Raw genomic sequence first — 13,114 nt, 5'->3', positions numbered from 1 at the left:
CCCCTTTCCGGACTCTGTGCAGGACCGTGCGCAGCCCCATTTTATTCCTGCTCCTGTGGAGAGAGAGCAGAAGTGAAGTCATTTTTTCCTCTCAGTAACAATGTAACAAACATTTTTGTAGCCTGCACATTGCTAACCTGTCTTTCAACTGGACTAAAGTCGATGTTTCATGTCAGTCAGACCTGAAAAATCATGGCAAAGTTTTTTAGTGCGCGCGTTTCCTTGAACTGCATATTACGCGCGGTTGTTTTGGCACTACTACTTTGCGCACCGCCCGGGGTTGGCTTCTCAGTCGCTGGACAGCAGGAGAGCGGCACCTGCGAGGCCAACGGCAGCATATACTACGTGGGAGAATGGTATTTTCTGGACTCTGATCACTGCACCCAGTGCGAATGCACTGATGAGGGCTCTGCATGTGCCCGTACTGAGTGCACCTCTCTCCCAGCTGCATGCATCCATGTCAGCCACTACCCCACTGACTGCTGTCCCAGGTGCGAGAGGATCGGGTGTGAGCACCGAGGGGTGGTGTATGAGCTGGGGGAGAACTTCCAGGTAAGCCTGGATACATGTGAGACACGGACTTAATCATCTATAAATTGATTAATCAATGATGTTGAGAATTGATTGAGTTTAGAACACAAAGCCCAACATTCACTTTTTCCACTTTCTTCAGTGTGAAAATGGGCTGGTTGGGATTCGAACTTTGGTGGAGCAAGACATCATCTTGTTCTAAAATTTGATTTTCTTAATGTATTGACCCTCTAACTTACGTTTGTTTAACATCAGTTTCAGGTGTTTAAGTCTTTTAAAATATGTTAAGGTGATTTAAAGTGTTTGAACACCAAAAACGTTTCTCTGTCAGACACATATATTTGTATTTATACTTTTATGTCTTCAGGTATGAAACTTTCAAATAAAACAAAAAAGCAAAAGTCACGTGATGACTGTACTGCTGCAGCAATCAATGTCCTCTAAATCTTTAATCTGTGATGGGAGGCTGTGAGGAGACCAAACACCAAAAGCAGAATCACTGATATTTTGTCTTGTTCAGTTTTGTGTTTGAATAGACTCCTTCTTTTTTACTCCTTTTGGAGGCAAGAGTGGAGTGCTAAAATGGAATAATCAGCTGCAGACATTTCTGTTTTTAAAAAGGGTGGTCACGCTGACTCTGAGTTTGAAATGTCTCAAATCCAACGAATGCTAACACCACTCTAAATACTCAAACCACATATGGGGAGTTTCTCGCATGGAGCAAAGCTCTACACGTTGTGCATTAGACTGTGACTGCAAATAGCTGTAAAACTGATATTGCAAAAACATTATTGTTTATGTATAAACTCTGTTTCATGCAGGTTCCACCCTTATCTTAAACCACGGTTGCTTGTCATTCCAATGCATTATAATACGCAATACTTGTAAAACTTTATAACCACGTGACATAGAAATATTGTACGAGAACATGGACTTATTTATCTATCAATGTATTTCCTTCCTAAACCCTGAACCACATTCTGGTATGTTGGTATGCAACTTGAGAGCACAGCAGAGAATTAGAGGTAAATAGCGCCCCCTTTTGAGATACAATGAGAATTTGGTGAGCGTTCCTGTTTAGGAACATGACTCTGACGTTCTGTTCTGTTTCAACTATAAACTCACATTTTGAAGAGCTGTGATTCATGTAGTCACGTCTCACTCTGTTTGTGTGTGTTTTAGCCATCAGAATGTGAGCAGTGCACTTGTGACAGTGACGGCATCGCCCGCTGTCTAGTTGCAGATTGTGCCCCTCCACCATGTGTCAACCCTGTCTACCAGCCTGGGAAATGCTGCCCTGAATGCAGGGAGGGTACGTCAGAATGATTAATAGAAAGTAGAATAGTCATTCTAAGTTGAAATGGCAGCGCCTTTAAAGACACAGCAGAGTACTTAGATTAAACCCCAGCATGTGTGTGTATGCACAATGATGTCCACTTGACTGAATACGCTCAGGTGTTGAATGTTATCTATAATTATTCTTACCTCCTCTCTCTCCAGGTCCTAACTGCTACGTTGATGCCTCACGCAGCCAGGTGATTCCGGCCGGAGAGCCTGTCTGGGTCGACTCCTGCACCAAGTGTCGTTGCCATGATGGCCAGGATGCAGGTTACTGGGAGGGAAACCGTCTTGCCTCCTGTTCCCGCCTCAGAAACTGTACACCAGAGAAACCGTCCGTCCAGCAAAACTGATTTGCTGTCAGCAGAGAACCAGCTGGTATCGTGAAATACACAAACCTCGCTGGCTGATCAGCTCAGCACCATCCATCTCCACTAATTATCTGTGTCCTCTGAGAATGTCAGTGCTTCTTGCCAAAATAAGCATAATCTACAACAGATAAAAGAAATTTACATGAACCGAATAGGGTGTTTTTACAAATACCACAAGCATCTAAACAGATCAGCTCCAAATCCATTTGGATAATTCATCCCAAAATGCTAACAGACCCACAAGATTTATCACTTTGGTGGACCATTATCAGGCTTTATCTGCCCTCCATAGCACAGACAAGACCAAAAAAGATGTAACAGAGCAGAAATACAAAGAACAATGCCAACCTTAAGTTTGGTAGTAGAAGATAGGACTACTATGCTCTATATTAAAAAAAAAACAATAATGTAAAATAATGTTTGATATTGTTTGGCAAAAGTTGCCTGGACTTTGGCAGAAGAATCCAAAGTGACAGGAACTGGAAACAGCCCAGTAATTATCTGACCTTTTCTACTGAATCTGCCCGTAGTCAGTCTGTTCACTATTTGAGACAAAGTAGAGAATCAGAGACGTTAGTCACCCAGGGGAAATATTAAACATTTTCAGAGACCTGCTTTAGCAACATACCAAAGCCAGTGATTTTATTAAATGATAAAATTAAAAAAATAAAATGACCTGTCACACTTCGATGCAGCGCTAAAATGTATTCTCTGCACAGCTGTGATGTGATTTAGACTAGAAAAATGGTTTAGCAAAGCAATCAACAGCCCCATAAATGACGCTGTTCAATTTCTATGCTAACTGAAATAGAGAAGACAACGGCCTAAAAAATGACTGTACAGTAAGTATGGACACAGGCACATTTGTTCTTGTGCATGTAAACTGTAGAGCAAGAAAAACAATCAATGCAACAATCTGATCTACGTTCACTTTCCACAAAGCACATGTCGTCTTTTATAAAAACCTTTCCTGAAATAATCACTGTTCTCATTCTTGATATTTACCATCTTAAGTGTGTAATCAAATATAGCATCAAGTGCATTATTGTTGTATACATATTGACGTGGTTGATACAGTTGCCCGTCCTTTATATTTATTGACATCATCTATCAATTTAATCATGAGGGAACCATGAATGCAAGCCAGTATGCATTGTTTTACTGTTAAATAGTTGTTTTCCTTTTGAGTTGCATCATTCTACTCTGTTTTTCTGTGCTACTTGTAGAACAGTAAGAAAAAGACAAGATGGAGGAAGTAAAAGAGTTAAAATGCCATTAAACTGCATTGAGACCCACAGGAAGAATCCAATTCACTTTTCACCCCCTGACCTTTAACCTATTGCTTCCATGAGGTTCACCTTTAGATTAAGGACATTTTTCTTATCTGGTGAAATTATCTCAACATCTACCAGATGGCTGGGCACAAAATCTACTTTTACTCTAGTGCCACCATGAGGTTTACATTTGCAGTTTTGATTCAATGTCTCAACAATTCACATGGGTTGCGAAGCACATTTGACATGTCCATCAAGCTGACTTTCAATCGCTTTTAATAATAACTTTGACTTATGTGCTAATTCCAAAATGTTACCGGTTAAACTGAGACGATGAACGATCCTAGCTACTTAGCATTGATTTGTTAGCATGATAGCGTGCAGATGTTAGCAATTAGCTCAAACCACTGCTATGCAAACCTTAAGTACAGCTGTGGAGTCTTGTTTATATTTAATTTAGCTTTTAGAGCACTTTTATTGAACATTTCCCCCAAATACCAACATGTCATGCAGTTTAGCAGTTTATCCAATTCATGGACAAATACTTTCACCGCCTTAGCAATAACTGATCTATCACACTTGAAATTGTCATCAAGTGCATTCTTCAGTTTGCCTAATTGAATCGAATCCCCCCACCCCCCAAAGAGTTCCTATTAAGGCTGTAGTTCACCTATACAATTGTAATACATGAACACACAATAAAAGAAACACCATCAAGCAATCTTTAACCAGCAGATTTATTGATTGTATAGAAAAAGTAGGTTTGATATGAGATAATGCATTCTATATAAGATAACATTTTCAACATTCAATGTAAAAAACAAAACAAAACCATAGCTAGTTACAGTAAAGTTTTAAAAATGCCCACAGGCCTGAAAGTCATGTCCGCTCTTTGCAAAAAAATGTATCTGGAAAAAAACTAAAGAAAGAAAAAACACCCAAAGGTGTACTTGACAACTGGAACAGCTCCTAAAAGTCCATTAAGTATCAAGCACTTCTCATGTTTTGTCTTTATTCTCAAGTAAAGGGCACGCCAATTTGTAACATTTGTGTTGCTAATCTTATATTTATAACCCATTATACTGTTTTTACACACTGGGGCCATCGTGTCTCTCCCTCCACATCCTCCCATCGTTCTCTAGCTTGTACTTTCTTCGTGTATCGGACAACCCTCATCAAGGGTTGCTTGTAACTTATTGGAACAGCCTTAATGAAATTAAATTTGAATTGAATTCTGACAGAGTAAAGTTGAAATTATTTAATATCTTCATGAGTTAGATGAAAAGTCAGATTATGTCCATTATGGTAAATAAGAAGCAACAGCTAGCTAGCTACAACTATGTTAGCTTAGCATAAGGACTTGAAACAAGGAAACAGCTACTCTCGCTCTTTCCACAGGTAACAAAATCCGCTAATCTCTGAGGCTCAGTTATATTATACAATCCACCCATTTAATTTAATTTGTTTATTGAGACATAAAACAAGTAATCTCTCCATAAACCGAAGCCTCCGTTGGTTCCCAGGCAGTGCAGAAAGCCACTAACTTAAATCACACTCGTCACTTTTTTTTATTTATGCAAAACCACTCATAATTTCTAATGGTGTTTTTGATGTCAACATATCACGCAACTTGTACATTTGAAAGGTCAGACGTCAGACTTGAATCCAAAATAATTATGCAATCTTGCTGTGTGAACTTACTTTCAATTAAATTACTCACAGGGCAACTATATCATTTAAAGTAAGTTTTGAGTACTCGAACAAGATATAACTTTTTTTTAACCATAAATTTCCAATCTTTATGCTAAGCTAAGCTAAGCTAACATGCACTTGGCTGTATACATGAGATTATTAATGCTCTCATCTAGGCAAGAAAGTGAATAATCATATTTCTCAAAATAAAATTTTTAATGGTTTAAGCGATACTTCACCCAAAAAGTGTATTTTGTCGAGGGTGCCTTTCTTCCTCCTCCTTCCTCCTGCATCACATCCTTGTGACTACAGAATACAGAAAGTGCCGGCCACATAGAATTAGCTTTTAGCTAATGTACCGCATAGCTGGCAAGTATAAATAACACCATAAATGTCCATTTAAAAACTCTCACGAGCATTGTCCAGTATAATCCGTGTCTCCCTTATTCATGTTAGCGCCAAACAAAAGGGGTTATAGTACGTTTTTTAATCTAAAAACAAAAAGTTTGCGGATAAATAAATTTGACCGGAAAAAAACACAAGTTAAACCGGATGATGTGTGTAAAGACTCTTTAAAAGGAGAATTTTGGGCAGCTTTGTTGTTGCTAGCCATCATGTGCTGTTAGCTTCAAGCTAAATATACAGTACGTAGCTGACTCTCTGCATTCTGAATTTACAAAGAAGAGTTGCAGCAATAAAAATGTCTTTGAGAAGTCAAGATAACCATTTATGAATACTATGTTGGCAAAATACACTTCTTGAGAGAAGCATCGCTTAAATATATAAGATGTTTATCACCTCATGTCATTTATGGCAGCTTGTGAAACACAGTGGAGGTGGATGAATCCGCACAGCTGTAAACAGCACCGCAAATGGACTGTATTGACCTCCCCATGTGTAATCTGCCTACTGAGGGCAGTGAAACTCACATTGGGAGATTATACTGAGAGGGGGAGGTGAAAAAGCAAAGGAGAATTTGATGATGTGGAGGAGAGAATGAGGAAAAGGGAAGACCAAGATTGAAGAATGAGGATTTGGACCAAGAGGGATGGAATAAAAAGACAAATAAAGATACAGTAACTGGCACAGATTCAGACACTTGATATCTAGTGAAAGAAGCAGCACTCTTGTGAGGCACAGCTGTGCCTGAAGTGGACCCACCACAAAGCACAACATTGTGCTGTTGACACACAGCCTGGACTGGCAGGATAAGAAAGAAAAGGCAATGAAAGGCGATCTAATGCAAAAGAGAAAGGGAGGACAGTGTGGATGCATGTGTGCGGTTTAAGGAGTAATCATACCTTCCAAACAGCTTGAGGCCAAGATAAAAGAGCCAAACAGATGGGAGCATTTTTGCCTCAAGGCTGACTAAAGTGGAGGCCAACAATACACAATTTTCACCAGAATATAAACCGCAACTTGTTCAGCATGATAGAAAATAGAAACATCTTCCAACATGTTACCTGTGTGATGCAAACGTGAAAAATAGAGGGCATGTGTTGTGTTGGTTTGTCATTCTTTAAATTTTTTTGATAAAATTTTTGGAAGAAATGTTTCAATACAGCTAAAACTCATCTCCATAAAATGATTTACCCCCAAAATTTCAATTAGGAATGATATAAAATAACCTTCCTTGCTCGCTAGTACAGATAACTACTGAAGGCATCAGCTTGGTATATAGGCGACAACAGTAACAGCGCCAGAAGTACGTAAAAAGGAAAACAAAAGGGAGACGAATCCGTCCAAAAAAAACCCCAAAAACCAAGTTAAAGCAAAAAAGTTTCATGTTTGATTAATTAAGCCCATCACTGTTGAAATCTTAAAATGTAATAAATTAGATTCCAATATAAAATTGACAGTTGATGCTGATTAAATCTGAGGAAGAAATTGAAATGTCAGTCAAACCGCTCAAACGATAACTTCTCATTACTACCTTAAAATTCACTATAGCAGAAGATCATGACCTAATAATTTCCTCCTCTCAGATATTCTTTTGTTTGATCATTAAAAAAAAAAAAAAATTCAGACTGTAGGTTATGAGATCAGGCTACAAAATGACCTTCAAGGAGTTTTATTCCTTATGTTTGTGGCTCCAGTGTAAAAGTAACAAGAATCAGTTATCCTTTCCCGATAAAACACGAGTCTCTCCTGACAGCTGATGTTTACACCGCCTTATCCCATAGAATGTGTTTTCTACATGTATGTTGGAGGTACATACAGTTTTTTTTTTAAAAGTGCATGTTTTAACTCAAACTTAAAAGTACCAATTTGCATCTTTTGTGTTTTGTTTGAGCAAAAATGTTCCTGTAATGCACAGATCAATGCCACATGGGGTAAAATCATCTGGACTGTTAGCGCAAGTCTGGTTTGGTCTTCAGGTAAGTGCTTGATTTCAAATGTTTCCCTCAGGTAATTCTACCATACTGCACTCCACACAGGAGGGAAAAAAAACAAAACCTCTTCAATATGTATACTTCTGTTGCAAAACTTTTCAATCGCTCCACCGAGCCGCTCTCAAAAGTTTTTTTATATAAAAGAACGAGAACAAAAAGAGAGTTCTCAAGTGTTTGTTGCCACTGACGATGATCAAACACGGTTTTGTATTTTTTTTTCTTTTTTCTTTTTTTGTCCCAGCACTGTTTTTAGTCTTCGGTGGTAAATGCAGGCACAATACACATTCATTAATTGATACCAGAGGATTTGATTGAGTAATTAGAGCCAAACAGGTGACTCCCTCACAAAAGAACAAAACAAACAGAAAACGTACATATGTGAATTGTCCAGTATCATTTGACGAGTCAGTTGATATCTCTGATATGCACACCATCTGAAGCGATTCTACGGACCATCACTGCATGTTATCATATTTCAAACAGCCTCCAGTATTCTACCGACCGCCGCTCTCAACGCTTGGAAAGTGGCGTCCTTGAGGGTTAGTTCTCCACCAGGTTTTCATGATATGTCTTCTCCCAACCAGCAGGCATCTTGTGTCCATCTTGTGTCTCCCATTATCCTAGCGTCCATGTCAGGGTCTCATTTTCCCCCCACAGCTACCGAATGATACATCAAGTATTCCAAGCAATCCTTCTGGAAGCTGTTCATTGTTTCCAAATACGCTTCCACAATATGTCTCATCTGTAATCTCTCAGCAACGGTTCCTGTCTGTATCCTCTTACGATAGCCTCCAGCTCACTGTTTATTATTAGAAAGTCTCACCTCTAAGTTTGATTTCTACCTTTGCTTTGCTATTATTCCATCTGCGGCCCCCACTCTCTGGCTGGTAAAGGTAGGAGGTGTGAAGTCTGCCACTGGCTGTCAGAGAAAGTGTAAATAGCCTGAGTCCTGGTTACACAAATGGTAAGTTGAAATCTCAAAGAAACAGAGAAATGTGTGAAGAAGGAGAGAGAAGAATGATGTGCTTCTGACTTTACTTCACTCCCACGTCTGTCAAATGTCTTGGATATGTCTTCTCTCTCAGCTCCGTTCCATTTCAAGTCAACAGGCATCATCCTCCTCTTCTTCTTCTCTGTCACTCTCTCTCTTTAGCCCTTGATAGGCCGAGGTGGCGGTTTGCCGATCTCCACAGAGATATTCGTGTAGAGAGGGTACCTCTTGACCTGAACCAGTCTGTAGGTCAGAGAGCTGATGCCGTCCTTCTTCATGGTGTTCTTTGTGTTCTGTATTTTATTAAATCTGGTAGGCGAGAGACAGACAGAAACAGAGAGTGAAGGGAAACAAATCAGAGCAAGTAAACAAATCAACAATACAGCTTATAAATGTTTCCTGTATGAGTGCATGTGTGTTTAATTGCACGGCCAGTAGGAGCTTTGGCCTGTTGTGTGTGCATATTAGGGATCGAAGGAACTCATTATCTGCTGTTTCAATTATTTTGTACCTCTCTCTGTGGATGCTTATTTTCTTTCACCTGTTTAAAAATTCAGTGTATGATGTCACTTCCTACGCCATGCAGCCATGGGACAATGAATGAGACTGAAGCAACGGAGAGAATGAGAATGGGGTGTTGTGGAACATTTTGACAAAATGCAATCCTTCTTATCTCTGTACACATGTAGAAAAACATGGAAATAATTCAAAGTAATCCAAATAAAAGAAACTATATATATATATATATATATATATATATATATATATATATGTATATATATATAGTTTATAGTTATTTGCCGTTAGCTTTTAAAGATCTTGTAATATACACACACACACACACACACACACACATATATATATATATATATATATATATATATATATATATATATATATGTGTGTATATTACAAGATCTTTAAAAGCTAACGGCAAATAAAACTGAGATTAAATGTGATTAGATAACCCTGAGGGAAAACCCAGGTTTAAATAATAACAGTAAAGCTTGAATTCATTTCAGCACATAACAGATGAGACACCTACCGAAACAACAGCAGTAACACACGCTGTAAAATCACATACACAGTATTTTAAGGGGACATTAGTGTGGCTCTATAATACCTGACTGACAAACAATAAATTCCAAAATACATTTGCAGCATGAATATCGAACCACACATTGAAGAGACTGAAATGTGTATCAAGTCAATCAATCAAGTCAACTTAAAAAAAAAATCTATTCTAATGTTCCCTTTTACACTTAGCGATCTCCTGAAAGAAGAGTTCAACTGCTCAGCTGACTAAGAGTTCCTTTACTGACCAACAGGTGGTGCTAGATCCTTGCACTGTGACTCAGGGGCCAGTATAATCTATCTGCATGCCTGTTTGTCAAATTATGTTGGAATATGCTTCCTAGTTGGCTGCAGTTACATCAGAATTGGATCTAACGTGGGAATCTGCTCTGACTTTAACAATAAAAATGGAAAAAAACTTTCCACACTATGTGTCAGCTACACAGTGCTGCAGCTCAGTTTAGCTTGTGATGCAACCTCTTGCATCAAAACAAAAATAACATCATAGTAACAGTTTTTGCAACTAGTCAGACTGAAAATGAGGCTGCTGTATCCAAAAGCATGTGCACTGTGCAACGAAGTCCTCTTAAAATGCCTTTTTTAAGGTCTTTGAACTGAGAAAAAGCTAATGTGTGCAAACACACACACACACACACACACATTTGCTGCTCAAAAGACAGCTGTGACTGAAACACACACACACTCGCACACACACACACACACACACACACACACACACACACACACACACACACACACACACACACACACACACACACAAATAGATGCCCCTTAATAATATGCTTGGACGTAGAAGTGAAGTTGACACTCCTGTCCGACATGGACCACTGACTCTACAGAGGCTTGTCAGAACTGACTAGTGACTCGCCCTCTCCCTGCATAGCCCCCCCCCCTTCTGTCTCCCTCAAATCAAATAAAAAAAGAGCTTTATTGGCATGAATGGGAGCAGGAAAATGTTGTCAAGCATCTTCCCCTTGAACAATGTAACACAATGAGATAAAAATAGAATTATACGTGCTCTGACTCCTACAGGACTGACACCTCTATCGCAGGGAGGATTAGTATGAGGAAAAGAGAGAGCAAGAAAAAGAAGAGAAAGGGTGGAGAAAAATGGTTAGAGTAAGAGGAGGGAAAAGGAAATGAGGCCTGGATGACAGAGAAGAAAAATGAAGGATAGATAGGCAAAGAGATAAATATATATCTGACACAGAGAGTGACAGATGGAGGCAGAAAGATAGGGTGATATTAAAAATGAAATCTTTGGATAAATCTATCAAACAGCAGAGATTAAAAAGCAATAAACTAATCCCCATCATACATATAGAGAATATTAGATGAATGTACACTCAATTTGTATGCTTCGTGTGACTTCAAATCTACACTTTGTTGTACTTTGGAGAGATGGAGCGCGAGGCAACCCCTACATATTCATTAGCCTGATTTCCAGACCAAAGTAGGCTAAGTTAAACTCTATTTTAATTTGACCGAGTCTCACAGGAAAACACTTCTGGTTTAGGATCCCAACAATAACTTGTGTGATGTATTTTAAATTGTCCCTCTTGCAGAAAAAAATGTCTTAAAAGACATATTAAATCATATAAACCAAACACACACACACACACACACACACACACACACACACACACATTGTGTGTTGTCCAGGATGATGACATATAAATTGACTGCAGAACAACAATGTAGTTCATCTGCAATGCACGTAGCCCTGTTAGCTAGACAGAAAGAGAGAGAGAGAGAGAGAGTGTGTGTGTGTGTGTGTGTGTGCGCGTGTGTGGATGGAAACTCATGGCTGGTGATGAATGTGCCTCTCTCTTACTTCCGCTGGACCAGTATCTCATTGCTATGCCGATCCATCCCCAAAGAGCACAGAGAACGGAGTCCTGTTTGAGTGAATGTGTATGCATATTGTGTGTGTGTGTGTGTGTGTGTGTGTGCATGCAGAGGAGATAGCAAACATTCATCAAATAGTCAAGACAACGGCTTTCTTGGTAAACGCCGGACATAACGTGAGTCCTCCAGATAAACTCTCCCAAAAGGCTCAATCATTAATCTGAATCTAAACAGAACAGCAACCCCGCTTGGAGACAAAGTGCAGAGACGGCAGTGCAGTTTATCTGTCTAATTGAGTGACGGACCTCTGTGTGTAAAAACCTAACAAATCAAACCGGGTTTTAAGGTGTTTTGTAATTGATTTTGTAGACTGTTATTGTATGTATAGGTCTACAAATTCAACTAGTCAAACATTCTAATAAAAAATTGAGATTAAAACAGTATGTCACCTCCTATTTTATACCGTTTCAGCCAGACAACCTTCAGGTGTCTTTCTGGCAACGTCCTTTGATCAGTCTGTCTGTCAGACTTTGCTCCGGGTTGAAATATCTCAACATAAACTGGATGGATCACAATGAAACCGCTATGAGGCGTTTATGGTACCCACGAGATAAAACTTGACCTTTCCTGTATCACAACCAGCAGCAGCACTTTTACTGTACAATATCTTAACATCTACCAGACAAAATTTTCAACACAGTTCCAAGAGCCTGAACCCTAATTGATCCCCTGGCAGTCCTTCTAATGCCGTGGCTGTGAGGAAACTCTCCTGACAACTTTCGGATGGACTGTCATGTAATTTAGCGCAGACATTCACGTCCCCCTCAGGATCAATTAGAAAAAAAACTTTGTTGACACTGTGCGGTCTACAGCCACACAAACGTGTGTGCATTTTACAAAAAAAAACTCCATTTTGTCAGCATTTCAGGATGAATCCATATGAAGACTGAAAACACACACTCCACAAACAGTGACAGTGGTAAAACATTAAAGCCATGATGACAACAATATCCTTCAACAAGGGGTCAGTGTGTTCATGTTATCTGGAGCCAGGAAGATGGTGATGGCCTTCTAGACTCATCCAGTTACGACTGGAACAACCTTTCACGATACTTAAATGTGCAAGTCCCATCTGTCTGTCATACAAGATGTCAGTGACAATTGTTGTCTTTTGGAATGGTTATATTGGTCACATGACACAAGCGCGTATCAACAATGTGACCTTTCTCAGTACATCCATGTGGCACAGGGAGTTCCTTCTACATGAAGGTAGAATCTTTCACAGGTGAAGCTGAACATTCAAACGTTCTGGAGAAACATCCATCCCTCTATTTTCGACCACTTATCCTATAAAGGGTTGTGGGGGGGTGGAGCCTATCCCAGCTGCCTTCAGGCGAGAGGCGGGGTTCACCCTGGACGGTTCGCCAGTTCATCCCAGGGCCAACACAAATAGACAGACAACGATTTAGGGAGAACATGCAAACTTTACACAGAAAGACCCAGTGCTTGAACTAGGGCTCGAACCTGGAACCTTCTTGCTGTGAGGCGAAAGTATTTACCACTGCACCACCATGCCGCCGT

General features: G+C 39.5%; 2 protein-coding genes across 4 annotated transcripts in view; one reads left to right on the top strand and one right to left on the bottom strand.

The window, feature by feature from the left end:
• Positions 1-26: 26 nt before the first annotated feature.
• LOC147261825 (von Willebrand factor C domain-containing protein 2-like) lies at positions 27-5,247 on the top strand. The gene is made up of 3 exons (XM_086204076.1): positions 27-552; positions 1,714-1,843; positions 2,032-5,247. The coding sequence occupies exons 1-3, from the start codon at positions 193-195 to the stop codon at positions 2,220-2,222; spliced, it is 681 nt and encodes a 226-aa protein (XP_086060202.1). The 5' UTR covers positions 27-192; the 3' UTR covers positions 2,223-5,247.
• Positions 4,225-13,114, bottom strand: part of b4galt2 (UDP-Gal:betaGlcNAc beta 1,4- galactosyltransferase, polypeptide 2) — a 146,641-nt gene continuing 137,751 nt past the window's right edge. For all 3 annotated transcript variants that reach the window (XM_086204073.1, XM_086204072.1, XM_086204071.1), the window contains one exon: positions 4,225-8,899. In XM_086204073.1, the coding sequence (XP_086060199.1) occupies positions 8,749-8,899 (151 nt within the window). In that variant the 3' untranslated portion in view covers positions 4,225-8,748. The remainder of the gene's footprint in view (positions 8,900-13,114) is intronic.

The sequence above is a fragment of the Aulostomus chinensis genome, chromosome 5 (genome assembly GCF_037954235.1).
Source record: "Aulostomus chinensis isolate RoL2024-O1b breed Wild chromosome 5, RoL_Achi_v1.0, whole genome shotgun sequence".
Lineage (NCBI taxonomy): Eukaryota > Metazoa > Chordata > Actinopteri > Syngnathiformes > Aulostomidae > Aulostomus > Aulostomus chinensis.
The sequence above is the reverse complement of the archived record's forward strand: the minus strand, read 5'-3'. Positions and strand labels throughout refer to the sequence as shown.